This window comes from Caretta caretta, chromosome 7 (assembly GCF_965140235.1).
Source record: "Caretta caretta isolate rCarCar2 chromosome 7, rCarCar1.hap1, whole genome shotgun sequence".
Lineage (NCBI taxonomy): Eukaryota > Metazoa > Chordata > Testudines > Cheloniidae > Caretta > Caretta caretta.
In genome coordinates this window covers 53752707-53779088 of record NC_134212.1, presented here as the reverse complement: position 1 = coordinate 53779088, position 26382 = coordinate 53752707, and the positions used below count along the sequence as shown (strand labels likewise).

General features: G+C 45.6%; 1 protein-coding gene across 7 annotated transcripts in view; it reads left to right on the top strand.

The window, feature by feature from the left end:
• Positions 1-15833: 15833 nt before the first annotated feature.
• PPP3CB (protein phosphatase 3 catalytic subunit beta) overlaps positions 15834-26382 on the top strand; it is a 62226-nt gene continuing 51677 nt past the window's right edge. For 5 of the 7 annotated variants that reach the window (XM_075130685.1, XM_048858037.2, XM_048858036.2 and 2 more), the window contains exon 1: positions 15834-16152. In XM_075130685.1, the coding sequence (XP_074986786.1) occupies positions 16023-16152 (130 nt within the window). In that variant the 5' untranslated portion in view covers positions 15834-16022. The remainder of the gene's footprint in view (positions 16153-26382) is intronic. The other 2 variants (XM_048858035.2, XM_048858039.2) reach the window with 2 other exon arrangements.

Sequence of the window (26382 nt, the reverse complement as noted above, 5' to 3'; positions counted from 1 at the left end):
TTAACAAGCAATTGGCTTCCTGCCAGCTCAACCTCTGTGCAAAGGAGTGCTAAAGGTGGTACCTAATCCCAGAGCACTCTGAGATGATAGAGGGAGGACTGTTTGCTTCACTGTGGCTATTACATTAGCAATCTCACTGAGCTAGTGGAAACTGACATGGTAGTAAATCCTGCTCAAAGCAAGCCAAATCCAAACAGTGCGAATGACACTTTTGCACTATTGGAAGCTCTTCTGTGTGCTGATGCAAGATGTGCAACAGGGCTGCAAGCGGTACTCCGTGGTGGCTAGCATGGAACATTTCTCTAGAGCAGATGAGGCCTGAGCCAGCTCCTGGAAGAAGCTGCCTCCTTCCTGCCACCAACATCACAGTAAGAAGAAACTTTTCATTCTCCTCTTTCTGCAGCCACAACCAACCCCCTCTCCTTCTTATATCAGGAGACAACACATGGAGACCAGGAGCTAGTGAGAGAAGTAAGCTACTGGTCATGGAAGGAGCAGGGAGAGGCATCTCACACAGCTGCATGTCAGGTGAAGGAAGGAGGTGGCTCCCGGGAACACTGAGCTAACTAAAGCTCTCCACTATAGGTAGGTTTACATCCCTGTAACATGGCAATCGGTTATTTGCAGTGTGGTGTTTTGCCAAATATGCAAACTGTTCGAGAGTCAGGGCGCATCTGCCAGGGCTTGGGGCTTCAGCCCTGCTGTGAGGTGGTGGGGCTCAGGGCTTCTGTCCTGTGGAGTCAGGGGGCTTCAGCCCTACGGGGCATGCCTGCCAGGGCTTCAACCCCACTCCTGCTGAAACCCCAAGACCCCTGGCAGGCACCTTCTGCAGGGCTGAAGCCCCAAGATCTCCGTCCCTGCTGGCATAGGTGCTGGAACTAGGAGTTGGGGGGGTGCTACTGCACCCCGTGGCTTGAAGTGGTTTACATTATATCTAGGGTTTACAGTTTGGTTTCATGACTCTCAGCACCCCCACTACACACATTGTTCCAGCACCCTTGCCTGCTGGGCAGAAGCCCCTAGCCTCACCATGCCGCTGCTGGGCAGAAGCCCTGAGCTCCCCAAACAGTCTGGTAGGCTGAGAAATGGGGAGGGCATGGAGGGCTTCAAGAGCCTCACTTTAACTGTAAAGAGCCGCATGCAGCTCATGAGTCACCGTTTGGCCACCCCGACCTATACCATAGAATCATAGAATATCGGGGTTGGAAGGGACCTCAGGAGGTCATCTAGTCCAAACCCCTGCTCAAAGCAGGACCAATCCCCAATTTTTGCCCCAGATCCCTAAATGGCCCCCTTAAGGATTTAACTCACAACCCTGGGTTTAGCAGGCCAATGCTCAAACCACTGAGCTATCCCTCCCCACAACATGCTGGATTCCCTAACTGGACAAAAGTATCCCTGGGGGCAGGGTAGAGGAATCACTGATCCCTGCAAAAGATGCAACAGATGTGGAGAAGGTCAGGGGGACTCTCTTGCACCAGCAAGATACCTGAAGTTGAATCCTGCTCCATTCCCTGGACTGGCTACCCAGAAAAGTAAAGAACACTGACACTGACCAAACCAAGCCTGAGGTGAAACCAGGAGAGGGAGTGAAGAACAAACCCCACGACCTGCGGAAGTGCAGATCACATCTTATTGATGAAGATACCGGTAAATGTCAGCCTAAGTACAAGCTAAGACCAATCATGTGCGTTATAAACTTTGAAGAGAAGAAGGTGTGAAAGCCCTTCTATAGAGCAATTCAACCTCTCCAGTGTCCAGTACAGTGTGTGTGTGTGTATGGGTGTGTCTCTCTGTGTTGTTAACTGTTCCCCAAAGTAGATGCTAAACCTATTAAGTCTGTTACTGAAAGAGGAAAGGATCCCTGGGTTAAACCAGTGTCTTTCTAAAGCTGCTATAAGTCTGAAGTTTTAGAAACCATTTTGTATTTATGCCAGACTCTCAGAAAGTTACAGAAATTGTGTAACATGGGAAGGAAAATATATTAGACAAATCAAGCTAAATATAATCTTTGTGAACAGTAAAGCTTAATAGGAGAAAGGTAGCCAAAAGGGAAACTACCAGGACATTTATTTTAAGAGGTGTACTTCCTTAAAATCAAAGCAAAGTAACAGCCTCTGCTTTTAACAGACTTTGAGTTAAATTAATCAAGTTAAAGGAAAAGGGATTCTCCCATCCATCTTTCTGTAAAGACTTAAACAGCATTGTTCTTAACTTGCTCAGTGTGATTTAAAGTTCTATCCACTGAACAAAGCAAACTGAAATTGAAAGACTGTTTTTCTCTAATCTCTTCTAGTCATAGTAATTTTGTGAGTTCCTTGTAAAAATAGTAGGTCAAGTATTTTCAGATAGAAATATTATTTGTTCTAGTTGTTAATTTAAGGGCTGGAGTATAAATAGTGTAAGACTTTTATGGAGAACTTTATGGAGAAAAAAAAATTAAATGAAGCATTTTGATGTCAGAATGGGACATTATCAGAATGGACTGTTTTGATTTCAAAATGCCTTTTTGTTTTGAAATTTTAAAAAATGGAATGAAATATTTCAATTTTGTCAAAATAAAATTTCCAATTGACCCAAAATAAAATTTTCAAAAAAAATTAATTTTCTTGTTTTCAGTCTGATTTAGAATTAAAACAAATGTCAAAATTTGGAATTTTCTGTGTGACCGAAATTCCAAGTTTTGACCCAAATCTCAACAACCTCCACAGTCTGTGTGGCATATTATGTCAGGTGTGAATGTGCAGGAGGGGAGGAAGAGAAAATGCTGCCATGGAATTGGAATTGTCATGTCTTGTCATACAGTAGATTGTAGGCTTTTTGGGAGACATGCTCAGTCTCTGTCCTATGGGTTAGAACAGAACCTAATACAATGGGGGTCCTGATCTGGACTGAGGTCATGGAGGGGTGTGACAGTGCCTAGTGATTTTTTTGGGTTCATCAGTTTATGGGTGGCCAACTTGATACCTTTGAAAAGGTCTTAATTTTCAGAGGGTGGGTGCTCACCTTTCCCACATGTTAAGTTGTTCATGTTGGGTGCCCCAAAACTGAGACTCCTGAAGTCCCTAGGCACTCTTTAAAATCTTGGCCACAGTCTTTAGGAGTTACATATGAGTAAAGGACAGAGATGAGATCACGTGAGGATAAATGTAGGAAAGGTCCATGATCCTGATTCGACCGGGGACACTCATGGACGCCATCAAATTCCAAAGCATGGTAAAGGACAGCAGCACTCTGCCCACAGGACATGGAGTTGAACATCTAGTGAATCATCATAATTGTACATTAGTCTCTGCCATCAACTGCCATCCCAAATGGCCCCTTCATCCCCATCGCACATGCAGATCTCCTTGGTTTTCTGACAACCTGAAGTACGTGAAGAGAGGGGTAGATACTTGAGTGCTGAATGTGGGAAAATGAAGGCTGATACGGACAGTATAAAACATAATGGATTCCTCCAAGGCAATGCTGCAGCTGTATTACAGGCACAAGAATCTTCTGACCAGCCTCTACTTAAAAAAGCCAAATCCTGCCTCAAGAAACTGGTACCACTCCTGACCAACATAGCTAAGATCTCATACCGGGAAGGAGTCTGCCTTTCCTCCTTCAGAGATGCAATAGTCCAACCAACACTGAAGAACCCACTCTGATTATGTTAGTTCTAGCTAGCTATCACCCAGAATGAGATCATCTATTCCAGAGCAAGCTTATAGAGAAGCTAACATGCCCGATTGAAGACCCAGAACAATCTGGATTCAGGTCAGGACAAGGAACTGAAATTGCTTTATTTGCACTTACAAATGATCTTGTGCTGGACCTCTCTGCAACATTCAACACTGTTAACTATAAGATACTGCTGTCTTGTCTGAGAGAGGTAGCAGGAGTCCGGGGTAATGTCCTAAAATGTTTTGAATCCAATAAGTATTAACAGGAAATTGCACCTTCACCACTAGACTGCTCTCTTGTGTAGTGCCACAAGGATCAATTCTCTTTCTGGTCCTATTCAGCATCTACATGCAGCCACTGTGGACTGGTCAGACATGGACTCAAGTGTCAGCAATATGCAGATGACACAGCTCTACCTATTCTTCACTACATACAACCGCACTGCTTCCACCAAGATGGCCAATGCTTGGATAAGGTCAGCTCATGGATGAAGAGTTGGTTGAAGGTGGGCGCATGAAAATATTCTGAAGAGTTTGCAGTCATGGTGCAAGTCTCCTTTGGTTGAAGGTTCCCACCCAAAATTGATCAATTTAGTCTGTAGCTTAGGATTGCTCCTGGGGCTAAGCTCTCACATAGCAACATTTGCAAATAATGTTTTCTACCATCTCCAATTGTCTAGAAAATCCATCCCACTCTGGTGAACGATGACTTGGCCTCAGTTATTCGTGCCTTCATCACCTCTTGGATGCACAACAGCAATGCAATAGACTTGGACATGAATTCTTCAGAGCTTAGGAAACTCCAACTGGTACAGAATGCTGCAGGACATCCCTGCGACACTGGCTACTGTGAACACATCAAATTTGACTTTCTGCAACAACCCCCAATCTCCCCACTCCCAGGGGTATTTTGCGTCCCCCCCATTCCGGGCTCCACTTCCTACACTGGCTTCCCACAAAATACCAAATCAAGAAAGAACTAGATAAGTTCATGGAGGATATTAGCCAGGGTTGGTATCCCTAGCTTCTGTTTGTCAGAAGCTAGGAATGGGCGACAGGGGATGGATTACTTGATGATTATCTATTCTATTCATTCCCTCTGGGACACCTGGCATTGGCCACTGTCGGAAGACAGGATACTGGGCTAGATAAACCTTTGGTCTGCCCCAGTATGGCCATTCTTATGCTCAAGGTCTCAATCCTTACATTCAAAGTGCTCAATGGCCTGGGTCCAGGAAATCTAGAAAGTTGACTAAAGTTCCAGCATGAAGACTGTGACTGATTACTTTGCACCTCTGGCACAATGGAACTTTCTACAATAAGGGTAAAGCTTGTCTGTGCAGGAAGCGGGGCTTTCTCAGGGGCAGTCTGAGGAAAAGTCTGCACTACAAAATTAAGTTGACCTTAGTTATATTGATGTACAGATGCCGCAGTAATTGAATCTTTTTACACATCCACACTATGCTCCTTGTGTCGGCAGTGCGCATCCTCACCAGGAGCACTTATACCGATTTAACTGCCAGTGTGGGGCATTGTGGGATGGTTTCTGAAAGGCAGCAACTGGTGATGTAAGCCGCATAGCGTCTACACTGACACTGCGTCAACCTAACTACATTGACTTAAGCGCTACGCCTCTCACAGAGGTGGAGTTAAGTTGGTGTCGTGGGCAAGTTACAGCGGTGGGAGCTACATTGTAGTGTAGATGCTTACAGAGTTAGGTCGATGTAAGCTGCCTTAGGTTGACCTAATTCTGTAGTGTAGACTAGGGCTGAGACTGTGGATTGGTCTACACTACGTCATAAGATCGACATTCCCCGCATTAGATCAAATTTATAATGCGTGTGTCTAAACTACAGAGCCCTTCCTGCCAACCTAAAGGGCTTTAAAAATCAACACCTGTGCTCCACCTCAACGAGAGGAGTAGCACTAGATTCGACCCTCCTGGGTCAAATTAGAGATAGTGTAGACACAGTACAGTGTATTTTGACTTGTTTGGCCTCCGGGAGGTGTCCCAGAGTACTCCAGTGTGTCCTCTCTGGACAGCACTTTCAACTCTGCTGCACTTCAGCCAGGTAAACAGGAAAAGTCCCAGGAACTTTTGAATTTCATTTCCTGTTTGATCAGCGTGCAGAGCTCACCACCACAGCTGATCATGGCTGCCCAGGTACGCAAACACGCTCCAGCATGGAGCATACAGGAGACACTGGATCTGATTGCTGTGTGGGGAGAAGAGTCTGTGCAGGCAGATCTCCAAACCAGCAGAAGAAATGCTGACATCTATGCCAAAATCGCAGAGGGCATAGGGGAAAAAGGCTAAAGCAGGGACACACAGAAGTGCCGTGTGAAAATAAAGGAGCTCAGGCAAGCTTACCAGAAGACAAGGGAGGCGAATAGTCACTCTGGTGCTGAGCCACAGACAAGGCGCTTCTATGAGCAGCTGCATGCGATTCTAGGTGGGGACCCCACCAGTACCCCAACACACTCTGTGGATACCTCCCAGGGGAACCAGGTGGCCACGGGCAACAACTAGGAGGACATTGTTGATGAGGAAGAGGAGGAGGAGAATGCACAGCAGGCAAGTGGAGGATCCATTTTCCTTGATAGCCAGTACCTTTTCCTAACTCTGGAGCCAATCCCCTCCCAGGACCTACTGGTGTGGAACTGTGATGGCGGGGAAGGCACCTCTGGAGAGAGCACACTTGTAATAACACTACAGGGGTTAAATGCAATTGTGGTTAATGTTTAATTTGAGATAAACAATTGGGATACAGTAGTGGCCAGTGCAGCCACGCAAAGGGTGCTCCCTGGAAAAGCCTGTTTATGTGCCAAGAGTTTCCACGCTAAAAAACTTCCCCAAGTGTTCCCTCACACTGCATACCCTTTCATGTGTGCTTACCAGGCTTGCCTGCAAACTGAAATCTGCTCCCCAGCGCTCTGCCATGTGTTGTACCTTAAACTGGCAGGCTCTTCTTTTAAAACACAAAATTTGGCCAAGTACCTCAGAGAATGTATTTACTCCTGTGAATTGTTTCATTCGTTGCAACAGTTAACCTTTTGTTTTCAACAATGTATGCTTTTTCTTGCAGCTGCAACATGTTCTCTGGATGCTTCCTCCACTCCAGCACAAAGGCTGTCCCAGATTAGAAGGCGAAAAAAGTGGACATGTTCTATGATTTGATGCAGTTCCTCCGAGGCTGACCGGGTCCAGCTGAATGCATGGAAGCTCATGCACTCAGAGAGCACGCGCACCGACCAAGAGGTCAAGAAAGCAAGCAGGGAACAAGAGCGTAACATGCAAGAGGAGATGTTGCGGCTTATTGGGGAGCAAACAGACATGTTGAGGCATCTGGCTGAGGTGCAGGAAAGGCAATTAGACCTAACTAGTCCCGCTGCACACAATGATGAACCAGAAGCCCTCCTCACCAAATTTCATATCCTCCTCTCCCAGATGTCCTAGAATGTGGTGGGGGGAAGCTCCATTATCCCTTGATCTCAACTCCAGGGGATGGTTCATGGAGCAGAAAGCTCTCATTCCCACAGCTTTGATTGCTAGACAGTGCAATAGTAATAAGCTTTGTGTTCTTGCCTCTCCCTCCCTGTGTTATCAGGCCCTTACCTGGTTATCATTGCTATTCATTGCTGCCTCTGTTCAGTGTTTGTTAGCATAATGAAAATGCATGAATTGAGTACAAGAGGCTCTTTATTCACTGTGCACACTGTGATTGGTGGGGGTTTAGTTTACAGGGCAGTACATGCGAAAAAAGGGGCAGGTTGGTAAGGAACAACACACAGAACTGTCACATCAATGTTGGATCATTCATGAAACTGGTTTTCAAAGCCTCTCGGAGATGCAGTGTGCCTCAATGTGCTCTTCTTATTACCCTGGTGTCTGGCTGCTCATAATTGGCAGCCAGGCAATTTGCCTCAATCCCCCACCCTGCCAGAAACTTTCCCCCTTTACTTTCACAGATATTATGTAGAACACAGCAAGCAGTAACAACAATGGGAATATTGCTTTCGCTGAGGTCTAACCGAGTGAGTAAACTGCGCCAGCACCCCTTTAGACATCCAAAGGCACATTCTACCACCATTCTGCACTTGCTCAGCCTATGGTTGAATTGTTTCTTACTGCTGTCCAGGCTGCCTGTGTATGGCTTCATGAGCCATAGGAGCAAGGGGTAGGCTGGGTCTCCAAGGATAACTATTGGCATTTCAACATCATCAACAGTAATTTTCTGGTCTGGGAAGAAATTTCCTTCTTGCAGCTTTCTGAAGAGACCGGAGTTCCTAAAGATGTGCATGTCATGTACCTTTCCTGACCATCCCACGTTGATGTCGGTGAAATGGCCCCTGTGATCCACTAGCACTTGGAACACCATTGAAAAGTAGCCCTTCCAGTTTATGTACTCTTTGGCAAGGTGGTCTGGTGCCAAGATAGGGATGTGCATTCCATCTATTACCCCACCACAGTTAGGGAACCCCATCACGGCAAAGTCATCCACTATGTTCTGCACATTTCCCAGAGTCACTACCCTTCTTAGCAGAAGTGAATTGATTGCCCTGGCTACTTGGATCACTGCAGCCCCCAGAGTAGATTTACCCACTCCAAACTGATTCCTGACTGACCGGTAGCAATCTGGCATTGCAAACTTCCACAGGGCTATTGCCACTCGCTTCTCAATTGTCAGAGCAAGTCTCATTTTGGTATTTCTGTGCTTCAGGGCTGGGGAAAGCAATTTGCAAAGTTCCATGAAAATGGCCTTATCCATTAGAAAGTTATGCAGCCACTGCTCCTCATCCCGTACCTGCATCATGATGCAGTCCCACTAGTCTATGCTTGTTTGCCTGGCCCAGAAGCAGTGTTCCACTGTGTCAACAAGCCTGGCTGTTGCTGCCAGTAAGTGCGAATTGCTCTGTTCCATGGCTTCCAGCACAGCTATTTGCGTGGCATCACATTCTTCCATGTGGCTGCTCCTGGCTAGGCTCTACAAATACCACAGGACGATCCATGAGGTGTTTGTGACTTGCTTGCTGTGCTGTGGCGTCTGCACGTGTAACCCAGGCTTAGGCGTGAAACTGATTGTTTGCTGCTGTTTTCAGGGAGGGAAAGAGGGAGGGGCCAAGTGCATCATAGGAGGCTGATGATATGTACCCAAAACACCTCACGAAAATGTTTTTGCCCCATCAGGCATTGAGAGCCTAACCCAGAATTCCAATCGGCAGCAGGAACTGTGGGATAGCTGCCCACAGTGCATCGCTCTGAATCGATGCTACCCATGGTAGTAGGGATGTGCTTCACCTACGGAATGTGCATAGTGGGGACATAAACCATTGATTTTGTAAAATCGGAGGCTACAGGTCAACTTTAATAAATTCCACCTAATTCCATAGTGTAGACAAGCCCTGTAAAATGACTTCCAAGTTCCATGGGAACTAAGGACCATCACAAACCTCACCACCTTTTGCTCTAAGTGCAAAGCGCATTTCTTTGATCTTACCTTCTCTAACATAAACATATAGCACCACGTTTGTATATGTATGCGTATCTATAACTATTAAAAAAAAAATCCAAAGCAACACATTTCACTCCCACACTTCTCCCCCAGGGGAGAAGATGAGAGAATAAACTGATATATTAGTCAAGTTGCTTAATGCACTACTGAAAGTTGCTCAGATACTACAGTGATGCACACAATATAAGAATCTAGTAGTAGTGTGATGTAAAGTGATGTGAACTGCACTTGGGCACTTAAGATTAATTTTTTTTTGTTATTAATTTGTTGTACAGAACTGCTTGTCCAGATATAGCATGATAATGGGAGTTCCCACTGGGATGAAGTAGTAAGGCTTTAAATATCTCTTGAATTTCAATGTAAGGGTTAGACGTGACAGCGCTGCATTCTGAACTCATCTCACTAGCAATGCCTGACACCAAAGATAGTGCTGATCTGTGATGATTTGGGAAATCTATGTATAACTTTTGAATTTTGGTTGATATTATGAAGTTGTTACTATGAAAATAGCTGTCATTGACTGCTCTTAGTTAAATGTTGGATCCACTATGGGCTGGGAAGGGTTGTGTCATATCTTCCCCCAACGAGGTGTAACCCCCAAGGAGATTACATAGATTCCTGGGACCCTGTCTGCTGGCAGCTCAGGGAGAGGCACACTGTCCCTGGTAGAAAGGGAGAGCCAAGGCAGACTCAGAGTCTGCCCAGCAACCAATAGGGAGTGAGAGGCCCTCCCAGGGGTTTAAGAAAATGGGAGAAGCCATTTCTGAGTCAGTCTGGAGTCAGCCGGGAAAAGGGCAGGACTGCCTGTGTGGGGAGCTGGTGAGTCACAGGCCTGCATGCAGGGTTCCCCTGAGAACAGGCCTCTAGGGACCTGACAGCAGATCCCTCAGCTGTGTTTTTCCTTCCCCACTGATGATTCCCCATTTGTAGAGTTTGCTGGGAAACTTCCCCAGCCAGGCTGAGTTCGCTCTCTAGCTCCCTAGGTGAGACCAGTCACCACATGGTCAGCTCTGCTCTGGCTGCTAGTCCAGGGAAGCTCCCTGCTGAGTGTGTGGCTGGAGGCTGGGCTAGGAGGCGATAGTTTGGATGTTAGTGTAGCTGTATAACCTACACCTTGAGTCCTGCACCCCTTTGTGGTGAGGGGAAATCCTGGGACCGACGCAGCCTGATTCCTGCCTGAGGAGGATCCCTGCCAGCTGAGAGCAGCCCCTCTGCAGTGACTGAGGAGTCTAGAGTCATCTTTGAACCTGAGGATCATTCATGGAGTTTGTGAGTGCACCATCTTTTAGTTAGTTAGTCAGGGAATTTGTTTTGGGGACCCCCACTACTCCCTGAACTGTGTCCTCAAGCCAGGGAGTAAGGGTTTGAGGATTTTATAACCTGCTAGATATTATACCTGTGGAGGGACTTACCACCTTCTCCCACTTGAGTCCTTTGGGCTGTACTGAACTCAGTCAGCCACACTGCTAAACAACTGCAGAGAAGAATGTTGTGGTTATAGGTCATCAAGGGCTCCAGCAAAGTACGCGTACCAGTGGGACACTAATTTTACATTTGCTACATCAAGTCACGGGTATTTTCAGTATCAGTACCGGTGACCCTAAAAATAGTGTTTTACCTTGTTATGTTGTATTTGTCTCCTGTTTAATATAATTATTGTGTTTGTGTTATTTCTTGGAAGTCTCCAGCTATCTGGCAAGTAAGTGGGGATTACCCTGTAGTTAGAATTTTCTGCCCAAGCTGCCCTGGTGACCCTACCAGGAAGGAGCGAGGGGGGTGGAGGCACCGCCAAATAATTTCATAGGAAAAAAGAAAGAAGATACACCCTGCTGAGTGGGTGGCAGGATCTAAAAGAACCCAGACCTGTAAGCAGATTCGCATTAAAGGAGGTAACCAGGTGGTGAGGGAGCACTACACAGGGATAAGGGAAAGCTGTCAACCTTAAGGGCTGTACTCTGACCACACAATAGTTTATGATAAAGAGGGTGCCCTAGTTGGGAAACTGGTTCAGCCAAGTTGGTCTGCAGGGATGGAGGTTTGGAGCAGTGGAAAGTAGCCAAAGGCAGAACAAAGAAGCCAGATATTGTTGGAAGTAGGGGGACATATACAAAATGGGGAACACACACACAAAGTTTGGGGATCAGCGTGATAGGGGATGGACTGGCTAAGATCAGAGGAGACTCCATGTTTCAGAACCCAAGCCATGCACTGCAACAAAAAAATGCTGACCCTGTTCCCAACTCAAAGAATGCTCTGGAGTGGTGAGAAAACTGAGGCAGGGAAATGTGTGCAGAGTTTAATATTTTTGTATAGAACTGTGTATTCCTCATGCTGTTAGAGAAAGAGCAATGCTGGGTTTGAGTCCTGTGTAAAGTCTGTATGCGCTGTGTCCTACACTTCAGCGTATGCCCCCTGGAAGGGTTAAACTGTGATCCATAAGGCTCACATCTGGTGGGATTCTGGGAGATGGTGTATCTAAGCTATGCAGGAGCCTGAGGGGTCTGCACTGGTTCCAGGATGCTGTACAGTAGGCCAAGCATTTAAATTCCCAGGAGCAGCTACTAGAAAAAGGAGCTGCACCCTGAGCATGTGCCTAGGCACCCAAGCCAGGCGAATGCCTAGACTCTGTTCAGACTCCAGAGGCTTAAAACACACAGAATCCAGGAAGTTGATCATAGCAGCTGAGTGAGTGGTCAAGTGGACTTGTGACGTGGTCATCCACTTCACCCAGGTCAAGTCATGGCTGCTGTGTAGCAGCTTGACCACAAGGGAAGGTGGAGCCAAGAACTCCATAGTGCTGTCATCTCTCTCCCCATTCCCTCTGCCACTGGCTCTCTGCTGCTTGGCAAAATTGTTATTGCACCAGGAGGTGGCAACAGTGCCATCTCCAATGAAGATTTGCCTTGCACCCTGGGACAGTCAAGGTCACTGCACCTGTATCTCCCCCACCCTCTGTGGTCCACTCCAGGTGTGCCTAGTTAGGTCCAGTGTCACCTCTCCTGGGCAGGGACCCTTGTCCCACTCCCTTCTGATAGGGGGTTTTAAGATACTACCTGTCTTACACTATGATATCCCCAGTAAGCCAGTCTGCCTAAAGGCTAGCGTCTGTGCATTGGGTTGTCTGTCTCTGAGGGCTAGGAACAATGTATTGCTGGCTGTTACCACCCTGCCCTCTTTAAGCAAGCACATTTATTCTTAATGTAAAACCTTACAGAGAAAACATAATAAAAACAATAAACAGATTTAAACATACACTGAACATACCAGGAGTTGCCCACCAGTCTTATGTGGCCCTAGTACAACAACATCTTTCCAATCCTACCACAGGGGTTGGGGCTCTACTGAGACAGACAATTCTGGCCTTTTGCTGGATCAGAAAGAAGGCCCGAGTCAGTTTAAACTCAGCCTTTTTCTATCAAAAGCCCTTCCTTTGTTGGTCTCTGAAAAATCCAGTCTGAACCAGTCTATGCCAGCCTCTGCAAGGGGTGGTCTCTCCCCCTAGGTGTTTACAACCTAAGTGATTCACCTTAATTACCTCCCACTGTTTTTGATTCCTGAAGGAGTTGTGATTGCCCTCCCCCTGGAGCTGCATGCAGTCCCTGGCCCACAGTGATACATAAACTTAGTACAATATGGTCCTATGACAATCAGGGTCCAGACACCCTAAGGGGATGTGATGGGGTGCGCATGCCCCACACTGGTACTGCAGGGGTTAACTCCTCTCTTTGGGCTGAGGAGGCCACGCCCCCTTGGCCCTGCTGGGCATGGTCTGGCTGGAGACTAGGTATAAAAGGAAGCAGCCCAGCTCATTCAGGGTGGATTGCTGGAGAGAAGGGAGGTGTACTGCAGGCTCTTGCAGAAAAACAGTGGACGCTTCAAGACACGGATGGTGAAAAACCACAAACCTCAGCTTCCTGGTGCCCCAGAAGAAGGAGTGACTGTGGGAACCCTGAGATGGCATCCTGGAGAGAAATGGGTAGGAAGTGACCCAGGGAAAACTTGCTGGGAACCAGTTATAGAACTGGAAACTATTTCAGAGTATTTTGACAGGATGCCCATCGAGCTGGTGGCAGGCAATCCTGCCACTGCCAATGCCCTGGGTTAGTACCTGGTGGAGAGGGAGGCTTGGGTCCTCCAACTGTGGCTGCTGATGACCCTGGGGTGGTGGCTTGTAGCAGTGCATGGGATTCTTCCTTCCTAAGAGCAGGACTCTGCACTTGTCCTTGTTGAACCTCATCAGATTTCTTTTGGTCCAACCCTCCGATCTGTCTAGGTCACTCTGGACTCTATCCCTACTCTCCAGCGTATCTACCTCTCCCCTCAGCTTAGTGTCACCCGTGAACTTGCTGAGGGTGCAATCCATCCCATCGTCCCAGATCATTAATGAAGATGTTGAACAAAACTGACCCCTGGGGCACTCCGCTTGATACCGGCTAGACATCGAGCCATTGATCACTACCCGTTGAGCCCGACAATCTAGCCAACTTTCTATCCACCTTATAGTCCATTCATCCAGCCCATACTTTTTTAACTTGCTGGCAAGAATACTGTGGGAGACCGTGTCAAAAGCTTTGCTAAAGTCAAGATATACCACATCCACCACTTTTCCTATATCCACAGAGCCAGTTATCTCATCATAGAAGGCAATTAGATTAGTCAGGCATGACTTGCCCTTGGTGAATGCATGCTGACTGTTCCTGATCACTTTCCTCTCCTCTAAGTGCTTCAGAATTGATTCCTTGAGGACCTGCTCCATGATTTTTCCAGGGACTGAGGTGAGGCTGACTGGCCTGTAGTTCTCAGGATCCTCCTTCTTCCCTTTTTTTAAAGATGGGCACTACATTAGCCTTTTTCCAGTTGTCCAGGACTTCCCTCTATCACCATGAGTTTTCAAAGATAATGGCCAATGGCTCTGCAATCACATCTGCCAACTCCTTTAGCACTCTCGGATGCAGCACATCCGGCCCCATGGACTTGTGCTCGTCCAGCTTTTCTAAATAGTCCCAAACCACTTCTTTCTCATCAGAGGGCTGGTCACCTCCTCCCCATGCTCCCTCATCTTCTATGATTCTGTGAAGATGTATATAGTATACTATGCTCATGACTTCTTACAATTTCAAATACACCTCACTGCAGAGTGGGACTCTTCCCAAGCCAGATGTTTACAGAAAACCAGATGCAAGTAACAGTCCATGGTACAGTTCAGGAAAAGACAAATTATGGACCATCATAGTTAATGGGAAGATGCTGAGACATTCTGACTATCACATCCAGAGGGAATTTCCCCCCACCATGAATCACTATAGTCTGAGAGAGAGGAAAAAATGCTCTGCTAGCCTGCTAAAAAGGAAGGGGTTTGAAGTGAAAGGTATCAAAAACTGAGGGGTGGTCTTGAAGGTGGGGGACTGTCTGTGAATGCTGGATTCCCTCTTTGGCCCGGGGCACTCTGGGAAACTGTTCAAAGGCAGTAAGTAACTTGTGTTAGAAAATAGACTTTATCTAATGTAGATGTGTGAAGCCTGAACTTGCATCTGTTTATTTTTGGTGTAGCTTTTTTGCTTCCCTTCCTATTTCATCTTTGAATCTAGGGTTTTTCTACTAAATAAACTTTGTGTTTATTGTCTCTATTGTGTGGAGTGTGTGTGCTAAAGTGATCTGATAACTGGGGCAGTTTTCACACCTTTAGGGATGATGAACCAGAGTCTGAGTGTCTGGTAGTTAAGAACTCTGAAAGGATGGATCTGGGGAGACATGGGATTGGAAGGGCTTAGGGGTCACCGTGCAATGAGTAACTAGACTGCTAGAAGTCAGGGTAAGACCTCCATGCCTATGGACTGGCCAGTATTGACAGGGCTCTGTGCCACAGAACCATAGCATTACGGCCCCCCAAGGTGCCAGGGCAGGTGGTGACAGAACTCCTAATGGAGCTGGATGATCCCCCAGTTGTCACAGGTCCTCAAAGATATTGAATGGAAATGTCACACACCAGGCTCCCGTAGGGGCATCTCAAAGAGTGGAACTGAGCAGTTAAGGTGCTGTACTACAATCTCGATGCTCATGGATTCAAATCTCACACACAAAGGCCTGCTCCAGTTCACCCAGCTGCAAAATGGGTACCTAGTCCATCAAGTTAGGCCAATCCACAGCGGTTGGACAGGCTTCTGGCCATGTCTCTCCTGTGTGTATGGTTGACTATGAAACTGAGGTGTCTTTGCTGTATCAGCCTCATGAGCCATTAGCTGAATGGAACTTTACCTTGGGGCCACGCTCCCTGAGGGCCATGCTGCGGGAAGCGGGAGGGAGAGTTTTCCCACGGTCCTTTAGGGCCATGCTGCGGGAAGGAGAGTTTTCTCACGCTCCCTGAGGGCCATGCTGCGGGAAGCGGGAGGGAGAGTTTTCCCATGGTCCTTTAGGGCCATGCTGCGGGAAGGAGAGTTTTCTCATGCTCCCTTAGGGCCATGCTGCGGGAAGCGGGAGGGAGAGTTTTCCCACGCTCCCTTAGGCCCATGCTGCGGAAAGGAGAGTTTTCCCACGCTCCCTTAGGGCCATGCTGCGGGAGTAGCGGGAGGGAGAGTTTTCTCACGCTCCCTTAGGGCCATGCTGCGGGAAGCGGGAGGGAGAGTTTTCCCACGCTCCCTTAGCCTCCAGTCGTGGGGTGGCGCGCGGTGCATGTCGGTCCCGAGGCGGACTGTCCCCTCGCTGTGAGGTGCTCGGAGTCTCGCCTGACGCCATGTTCCTTTGGGCCGCTGCCGCCCGGGGCCTCTAGCTGCCACCGCCCCCGCGTGACCCCGGAGCCTATAGAGCCGCAGTCGCCGCCGGGAGCGGAGCCCGGCCGCGCCCCGCCATGTCCGCCAAGGAGGGGAGCAAGGGGCCACCGCCGCCTCACGGCACCAGCGAGCGGGCCGTTAAGGGTGAGCCCCGCCAGCGACCGGCCCTCTGCGGGGTGAACGACTCGGCGGCGGCGGTGGGGCGGGGTGAGAATGGGGGCGAGTGGGTGCCTGTGCGGGCGGGGGGGGTGTGAGTGCATGAGGGGCTGTATGAGTGGGGAGGTGTGTGAGAGCGGGTGGGGGGCGGTATGTGATTGTGGGGGTCTGAGGGGGGCTGTATATGTGTGAGCGGGGGGCAGGCCTCAGCGTATGGGTGTACCCGACAAACTCGTTCATTCTAAATGCGTGTCCCCGGTGTGTATTGTGGGGTGTATCTGTAAAGAGTCCTCTGGAGGTTTGCGCACTATAGACAGGCTCCGCTCTGTGTGTGTGCACGGTCTCCTCCACATGAGATCCTTGCAATGGGCTTTTGCTGTCTTAATAGTCAGTCCCTTCTCTCCAGCGTGCTCCCTGACAGAACAGAGGAGGAGGGAGCATGGAGTAGTTGCCTCTTTTGCTATTGGTCACTGCTTTCAAGTTTCTAATTCTGATGGATTAGTGGCCAAAGTGCTGCAGGATGTGCAGACTCTTTTTTCAGGGTGCAACAGGTCTGTTTTACTGTTTTTACAAAAAAAAACTCCTTTACAGTAGCATTGTTTTAAAATAGTAACAACACACATAAATTGTGGATTGTCAGGAGAAGACTGAGTGACCCATTAAGGACTTTTCCAACTTCAATTTGAATGAATCATATAGAACAAGATTTTAATTTTATGTTCTTGTAGGTTTGATAATTAAACTGTATTTAGCTGTGGTGGGATCATTTATTTGAAGTGGCTTATTCTTTTGTGCTTGTACAGTTTCTATGTAATTTAAAAGTTTCTGTTGTAGGCAGCAATTTGTTCTGAACACTAGTATTCTTAGAAACACATTGTCTAAAATATGCTTTTAAAGCAACTACAGCCCTGAACATTCAACTTTTACATAATGGGAAAGCTTGAGAAATTAAGGGGATATATTTGTTTTCAAAGCATTGGACTCTAATAGTACATTTTGTAACTCAGCGTGTTTTCCAGAGTGCTAGGAAACCTTTACTTACAATAAGGTGGTGTTCATTTTCAGTTGCTTAACCTATTGATTTGTTTGAACAATTGCAAAAAATAAAAGTAAAAAATACTACAAATGAGCATTCTGCCCTGTCAGTGGCACTTAGTGCTATTATCACAGTGTTGTAATAATGAATAGTGTGGAGGCTTGTAATATTTTCTACACTTTGCAATTTGTTGCAAGAAATAATTAGGTTAGGCCATTCAGACGATACAGGTGAACTTACAGTGACTGGTTATTTCAAACTGCACTGGAAAACCTGCTGATTTCCAAACTCCTCAACAGTTCATGTTAATCATAACCCATGCAGTTAGCTACAGTAACTCCTCACTTAAAGTTGTCCTGGTTAACTTGTTTAGTTGCTGATCAATTAGAGAACATGCTCATTTAAAGTTGTGCAGTGCTCCCTTGTAACGTCATTTGGCAACTGTCTGCTTTATCCACTGCTTGCAGGAATAGCAGCCCGTTGCAGCTAGCTGGTGGGGGCTTGGAACCAGGGTGGACGGGCAGCCCCCTATCAGCTCCTGGTTCCCCTAAGTTCCCTGTGCGGCAGCTGCCCAGCAGGCCATCAATTGATGGCAGTTCAGCTGTCCCTCCCCCCACTGCCATGTGCTGCTCCTGCCCTCTGCCTTGGAGCTGCTCCCCGGAGCCTCCTGCTTGCTTTGCGGGGGGTGGGGGAGGAAAGGGAAGCTAATGTCAGGGTGTCCCCCTCCCTCCTGCTCCTGCACCCAGCTTACTCCATCTTCCATAGAGCAGGGGACAGACAGCACAGGGCTCAGGACGGAGGGAGCTTCCTGGCAGCAGCTACCATCTGAGCTTGCTGATAAACTTAAAAAGGCAGTGTACTTAAGAGTGGGGTCAGTGTACTTAAAGGAGCAATGCGCATCTCTCTGTCACACACAGGGTGTGTGTCTCTGTCTGCCATGCTGTCTCCCCTCCCTCCATTCCTGGTGTCTTGTAGAGTGTGAGGCTACATTAACAATGAGTTAACCCTTGAGGGCTCAGCCAGTTGCTAGTTCATCATTTAGTAGTAAGGCCTCCCCTGGGAAATATCCTACCCTCTGTCCTCACCACCTCAACCAAGCTTTACAATCATCATCGCTGTTTAGCAGTATTAAGTTGTTTAAAACTTATAGTGTGTGTGTGTGTATATATCTATATATATAGATATAGTCTTTTGTCTGGTGAAAAAAATTTCCCTGGAACCTAACCCACCCTATTTACACTAATTCTTATGGGGAAATGGGATTCGCTTAACATAGTTTCTCTTAAAGTCGCATTTTTCAGGAACATAACTACAACGTTAAGCGATGAGTTCCTGTATTCCAAAATCTAAGTTAAGACTGTTATTTTATGCTTACAGAATTGTGTGCTGGGGATGCAATCTGTTTTTGACCATGTCTGCGTTGCATATAGAACCACTATAAGTGTAACCAGGTTTTCATAGCTTCATCTGACACAACTACACCTAATATGGTTAACTGCCCACACAGGAGCATTTTCTTGGTCCAACCATATGTTAATTCTGTTGGCCTGTCCACAGCTACCATGCTGCATAGTTATGTTGTGTCAGTGCCTTCTGGAGAAAATCCTGGACAGTTAACTCATACTGTCTCTGCTGCTGGTGTGAGAGACAGACAATTGTGGGCTTTTTTCACAAGGTGCAATGTGGTTTGGGATACTCTTACAGCAGAGGGATGAAAGGTAAGATCATTGGCTACAGTAGATGCTAAGTGATCCCATCTATACAGCTGAACCACGTTAGAACCTAATTCAAACCTGACAGTCATGTTATAAAGCATGGCTGAAATGTGCTACCACCTACATCAGATGTGTTGACCATGCTTTGTTTGACATGAACTGTACATAGTCAGTTGTATTACAAACTAGTTACAAAACTGGTGACGTTCTGTGGGGTAGATGCGTCCTCTGATGATGTATTTTCCTCCCTGCTTCCCCTTCAGTGTCAGCATGGCATAGTGTTTTAGTGAGAATTGTGAGGACTACTACTATTAAACAATTCCTGGTATTAGACATTAAGACCAGGTTCATTTGAAACCAAAGTAGACCAGCAACTATGTTTAAACAGGTCTGTCTGCTCTGTAAACTTCTACCATGATTGTGAACCTCCTTACAAACCTTGCTTGTTTTTTAAAGTGAACCAAAGTACTCATTTTTCTTACCAGTAATTTGTTTACACCAATCATTGAAGTCACTAGTGAAAACTCTCAAAACTCTTTTTGCAGGGAACAGTTTGTACATATGGCATTTCCTCCAAACATTTAAATTCACTGCAGAATAAAGGCATGCACTAGAAAAGTTTCCTTCCCTCCCTGGATGCCACATCTGTTCCCAGACAAAACTTAAGTATGGGATACCAGGTCACAGTCCCTCCCAGCTGACCCATTCTATTTCATGCACTTCAGATCCTCAGAACAAATAACTGAATTTAGAAACTCAGCAGAACTAAGCCATGGGTGCTTCTAAACTCACTGTTGGTCCATGTTCAGCTTTTCAAGTTCTGAAAGTATTGTGTCATTCTGGGGAGGGAAGTGAACCCTACGAAGCAGCAAGGACCTAGCACAGTTGAGCTCATAAAAATTTTGTCAGATAAGTTCTTATGTATGTTGAAGTTTGACTGTGTAGAATATTGTGCACAGATATTTGTGCACTGAAAACAGTTCAGTGTATATAGTTTTATACACAACGTTTTTAATATAGGCTTCAGTGCATGCAAGTGTATGTGTAGGGTTAATAGTGTAAATGTTGTTAATGTTGCTACAGTAAATAACATTAAATAGAAAAATAGAAATAGAAAAAACAAACACCAAGGACACCCTCGCCATGGAATAGTATGGAAATAATGCAACTTATGTAAAGATTTGAAAATTCTTAGTTAATGGTTAGCAAAAATTTAGATATGAAAATAAACGTAAGATTTCAACAGTAACCTTAATTCTGACTCTCCCAAAAAATAGCTGCCAAGAAATGAATACTTCAGTTTTTCTTGTAGGATGGTTGCTAAGAAGAAAAAGTTAAGCCATTTGTTTTAATACAGAATACTCTAATTTATTTATGGTAGCTATAAATGTCTTGCACCAGAACTACACAATCAGTACACTTCAGGGTCTGGTGCACACACATCTGGTTGCAGAATACAAAGTTATATAGACTTTACATACAATGGTTTACAGCATCATTTCTCAAACTGGGGTCTGCAGACCCCTGTGGGTCCATGAGAGTACTGCAAGGGGTCCGCCGTCCCTGCAGATCAACTTCTCCCACTCCCTCCTTCAGCTCCTCTCCCTCCCTCCCAGTCACCTCCTGTACACTAGGGAGCTGCTGTTGAGCAGCGTGCAGGAGGCGCTGGGGGTGGGGAAGAGCGGGAATGGGGCACGCTCGGGGAAGGGGGCGGAATCATGTCCAAGGCCACCAGTCCCCCATATCAACTCCTTCCCCTCCCTCCCAGTGCCTCCTGCATGCTGGGGAACAGCTGTTCAGTGGTATACCGGAGACACTGGGAGGGAGGGGAAGGAGCAGAGATGGGGCATGCTCAGGGTAGGGGGCAGAAAGAGGAGGGGCAGGGGTGGAGTGGAGCAGGGGCAGGAAGAGGTGGGGTGGGGGTAGGACCGTGGGGGTGGGGCCTGGGGCTGAATGCGGGGTTGGGGTCCGTGAAACATTTAAAATCAAAATGGGGGTCCTCGGATTGCTAACATTTGAGAACTGTTGGTTTACAGAGTACGTATGTAATTTCTGGCGGTAAATCTTCAGTGTTAAGGGTATGATATCTCTGGCCAGGTTTACAGTACAGATCTATATCAGTATAACTCTGTTGCTCAAGGGTGTGAAAAATCCACGCCCCCCCCCAAGCAATGTAGTTATACCTAACCCCCCCGTGTAGACAGCGCTGTGTCAACGGGAGAGCTTCTCCCCCTGACATAGCTACCGCCTCTCAGGGAGGTGGATTAACTATGCCAGTGGAAGAAGCTCTCCCATCAGCATAGTAGCACCTTCACTAAAGACAAGCCTTAAGAGTGTGTCTGCACTACAGCAGTAGAACTGCCGCTATGCCATTGTAGCATAGACGCTTGCTGCAGCTACAGAAAGGGGTTTTCTGTTGTTGTAGTAAGTCCTTGAGAGGCAGTAGCAAGGTTGGTGGAAGAATTCTTTCATTGACCTTGGGGTGTTTGTCCCAAGGCTTAGATCAGCCTAACTACATCTGTCAGAGGTGTGAATTTTTCACACTCCTGAGTGATGCAGTCTGGTCAACCTCAGTTTTAGGTGTAGATCAGGCCTAAGTTATTTATTACCATGAGTTGCTAACAGATTTTTTTTTCTTGAGAATGATGCTCTGTGCTGTGCCTCCAGGTAGTCCATAACATGATGTTGTAACATGATTCTTTAAAAAGAAAACAAAAAATGGTTTAAAGATGGCTGTTACTAGCATTGTTTGAACTGTAGTGTGGGCACACCCTTAGTTTTTATCACTGGGGAAAAACTGCAAAATGAGGTAGTAAATAAGGAGAGAAGGAGATTGGAGACAAGATAATTCATTCTGCTGGTAACAGTGTGTCTTGTCAGCCGTGGCCAAAAATGCTGTCTCAAGAAAGTGATTGAAATACTGTATTATCAGTTATTCAGATTTTCCAGTAAGAGAGGAAAAAAATTGGGGCGTGACCCACATTTTAAAAACGTTTGACCTCCATATTTAGCCATTGTAAGAACACTTACCTGCTCAGACAGATTTATGATATGAACGTTGTACTTGAGAAATATTTTATGCCTAATTAAAACATATTTATGTTCTCTTGTAATGATTGTTGTAAATGTCCAGCATATACAATCTGAATATAGTGAAGTTAAATCAAGGATTGGATTGGTCTGGCATACTCTCACAAATCTGTGGCATACCATAACAGGTTACTGAGTACTTTTATTCAAGTAGTCAGTTATTTTCGTCTCTAATGGTTTAGTTAACTTGAATGTGAGTGACTTGGTCACAGGGTATTTCCTGTGAATTAATGATCCATGGGGACATTCAAAGGCCTGAAGTGAAGTTGTGACATTAAATACCCAAGAATTGTCCTGTGTCAAGGTTTTTATTACTGTATCTTTTAAATAAACAAAATATAACTGTTTTCTCCTGAATGGAGAAAAATGTAATTTTTCTGCAGTGCCCCCATTCAGCTTCAGTTAGTGACATTGAATGTCCCTGCACGGTACTGTATTGTGTGGTTCAGAAGTTGCAACATTATGTTGTGTCAATTTTATGATTAAATATAACTGATTTCTCTTATTTTCCTTGTTTGCCAGTAACATTTAACAATTTTCTGGTGCTTTTTGCAGGTGTTTGTGGTAAAAGTAATTGATTATTGCTCTTATAACAGTTCAAACAAACTTTGGGTTCACAGATCATCCACAGATTTTGAATTTGTTAGTATATTATGTCCTATATAGAGGAGAAGCCACTGTTTAACTACTTTCTGGCCATACTCATTTCACCAGCAGGAAGGGAAAAAGTGCTTGTGTGCTCAGATTACGATGATAGAATTCTGGGGTCCATATGGATATGTGTTCAGTGCAGTTAGCTGGGGTGATGGGCATCTGGGTCAGCCTGTATTTTTGCTCTCCCAAAAATCCCCATCATCTCTGCACCCCCACCCCACAATTCTTTCCTCATTGGTTTACTTTTTAAATTTATATCTCACTCTCTTTTGGGCAGTCACCTTTACACAACAAAGCATGTGCAAGTTTTTTCTTGACTCCCCCTGAAAAGGCTATGGTGCAAGGCTGCTTGTCCTCTCGGTTGTTTCCCTGGGAAAGCACTAGTGGCACTTAGACTGCTTTGCTTTCAGTGGAAGGAGCAAATAGATGCAGTAACTCTGTTCATTCCCTCTCCAAATTTCTTCTCCTTTTGGATGAGGAGGCAAGAGGGTCTTTCAAACCCTGCTTATACAAAGAGGTTGGTGTTTCCAGCTGTCCTTTAAAATAGATTGCAGTACAGTTTAGGTAATCCCAAGAGGAGATTGTTTAAAACTCTGAGGAATTGTTTAAAGGTGATGGATATTAATTATATGCACGTAGACCACTGAATAAGCAATTGAAGGCCTTTGAATTTCAAAGACACATTTTATCCCGGCAGATTTTTTGCTTTCAGAACAGTATCAGTGTTTGTATCATAGTTAGCTAATGGTACAAACAACATTTGGAAAGATCATTAAGTGGTCCTCCAAGACTCTCAGCAATTTTCAAGTGGTCTGTGAAGAAAAAAGTTTGAGAACCACTGCTCTAGAGCACATCCTGCTGCATTTCTGTTTTCTTGGGACATTACATGCTATTATTTCTTCATCAAAGGTTAGATTAAACCCATTAGTTTGCAGCAACTGCATACACCCTTCAGAATCATCATCCGTAACCTATTAAATGACAATATTACCTATTTCAGAGTAGCAGCCGTGTTAGTCTGTATTCGCAAAAAGAAAAGGAGTACTTGTGGCACCTTAGAGACTAACCAATTTTTTTAATAATATGAACAATATTATGACTTTCAACTTGATTGCTGAGGCAAAATTGAAAGTACACAGTACAATGAACCAAGAATCTTTGTTCCATTTTTAATCCCACTTAGTGATGCATCTTAGATATTACAATCATATGTTCTTCTGTAGTCTCCAAAGTGTTAACTTTTTAAAGTAAAACAATTTATGCTCTCTAATCAATAGGAAAATAGATGTAATGATAAGCAAATGTGAGAACTGAAAACCAGGTGGCCACCTTAAAAACCAAAACAACATAATCAAAACCCACACAAAGGCATATTCTGTCTAGGGACAGAATATAAATACAATTAAGAGTTTACTATATTGAGTGACATTAATCAACCCTGCCCAGAGCATAACAGTAACTATGACAAAGTTTGAGCATGAGTTAACACTTCAGTCCCAGCACATCCATACCTTATTAAACTGTGGGGGATTAGCTGGGAGAGGTTAAGGGCGTTTCCTAGCTTGTGGTTTTGTGTCATGTTATATTGCAATTCCTACAGAGGACAGCTCACACCTACTTACCAGATCAGTAGTTGGGGTCACCAATGTTGTTAGATGTTTGGCTGGGTGTGTGTGTTAGATGTTTGGCTGGGTGTGTGTGTATTCTCCCTGTGTGCTGTCCCAGCTCTGCGTAGACAGTTGGCACAGCAGATCTCGAGCGAACTGCCCAATGACCATAAGATCCGTTAAGGTATGAAGGCACCCAGGCAGGTTTATTGTCAGCGAAGCACGGTGATAGCACCAGGTAGACTCTACGAGGAAATGAACACATGTATGCCCATGACAATGGACATACCTCAGTCAGTGGCTGGACTTTCCGCTGCTGCCTAGGCTGGCCAAAGATACTTCCTCTGAGATAAATCTTTATACACTGATACAAATAAGTTAGTACTGCCTCGGACATACTGTATATACTCGTTCATAAGCCGAATATTTTTGGTAAAAAAGTGAAGCATCAAAGAGGGAAGGTTGGCTTATAAATGGGTCTACACCAAAATGTGATGATTTTAAACACTATGGAATTATTGAATTGAATATCTAATACATTGTCATTTTGTTTACTTAGAGCGTCCACAGGCATGGAGCCCCTCAGCTCCCTGTGGCCTCGGTTTGCCGTTCCCAGCCAATAGGAACTGTGGGAAGTGGTGGCCGTTGGCTGGGAATGGCGAACCATGACCATAGGGAGCTGAGGGGCTCCATGCCTGCAGACGCTCCAGGTAAACAAAACGTCCTGATCCGTCAGCAGCTTACCCTGACTGGCTGGGAGCCAAAGTTTGCCAACCCATTTATTGATATCGATACTGCAGCCTTTTAAAGTTGCAAAAGCTTTGTTTAGTGGACTAGATTGGCTTGAAATGCATACTAAAAGAGCAGTGCTGCAGATCATAGAATCATAGAATATCAGGGTTGAAAGGGACCTCAGGAGGTCATCTAGTCCAACCCCCTGCTCAAAGCACGACCAATCCCCAATTAAATCATCCCAACCAGGGCTTTGTCAAGCCTGACCTTAACTTCTAAGGAAGGAGATTCTACCACCTCCCTAGGTAATGCATTCCAGTGTTTCACCACCCTCCTAGTGAAAAAGTTTTTCCTAATATCCAACCTAAACCTACTCCACTGCAATTTGAGACCATTACTCCTCGTTCTGTCATCTGCTACCACTGAGAACAGTCTAGATCCATCCTCTTTGGAACCCCCTTTCAGGTAGTTGAAAGTAGCTATCAAATCCCCCCTCATTCTTCTGCAGACTAAACAAGATGACAAATACAAGTCAGTAAAGCCATCAGTGTTTGTGGCATCAGCGGGTTGGTGTACTTGCTTCATGAACCGTCATGGTCTCTGTTTTCGTCAGCGAACAAAGATAGCGCAAAAGCTGCCGAGAGATCTGGAAGAAAAAAATCGAATATTTCCAAAGGTTTATTATAAAATATCAAAAGGAATATGCATTTGAACTGTCACAGATAGAAAATATGGATGAAACACTGATTACATTTGATCTCCCGAGCAACAGAACGGTAACCGGTGTTGGTGGAAAAAAAAGTTTCAATTAAAACCACTGACCATGAAAAAATCCATTTTACGGTGGTTTTATCATGTTTGGCAAATGGATCAAAGCTCCCTCCTGTTGTTGTTTTTAAAAGAAAAACCTTGCCTAAAAACATAGAATTTCCTGCTGGTGTCCTCGTATATGCACATGAAAAGGTATGGATGGATGAAAGTGAGACTATTGAATGGCTGGAAAAAGTGTGGAATAAGAGACCAGGAGCACTTTTCAAGAAACCTGCTATGCTCATCTGCGACATGTTCAGGGCATACAAGATGGATGAGGTGAAAAATGTGGCCAAAAATGTGAAAACTACTTTGGCTGTAATACCTGGAGGCTTAACTTCAGTTCTACAACCGCTTGATGTCTGCCTGAACAAACCCTTTAAAGACAGGCTATGCAAAATGTGGGCTGAATGGATGTGCTCAGGCATGGTGAAGTTGACAAAAGGCGGGAATCTTATGAAGCTGAAATCAATCTAGTCGCCCAATGGATTGAGGAGGTGTGGGTGTCCATTTGCTCGGAAATGATAGAAAAATCATTTAGGAAATGCTGTATCAGCTATGCACTCGACAGGTCAGAAGATGATGCTATATTTGATGATGACACAACAGAGGTTGATGATGAGAAGAAATCTGAGTC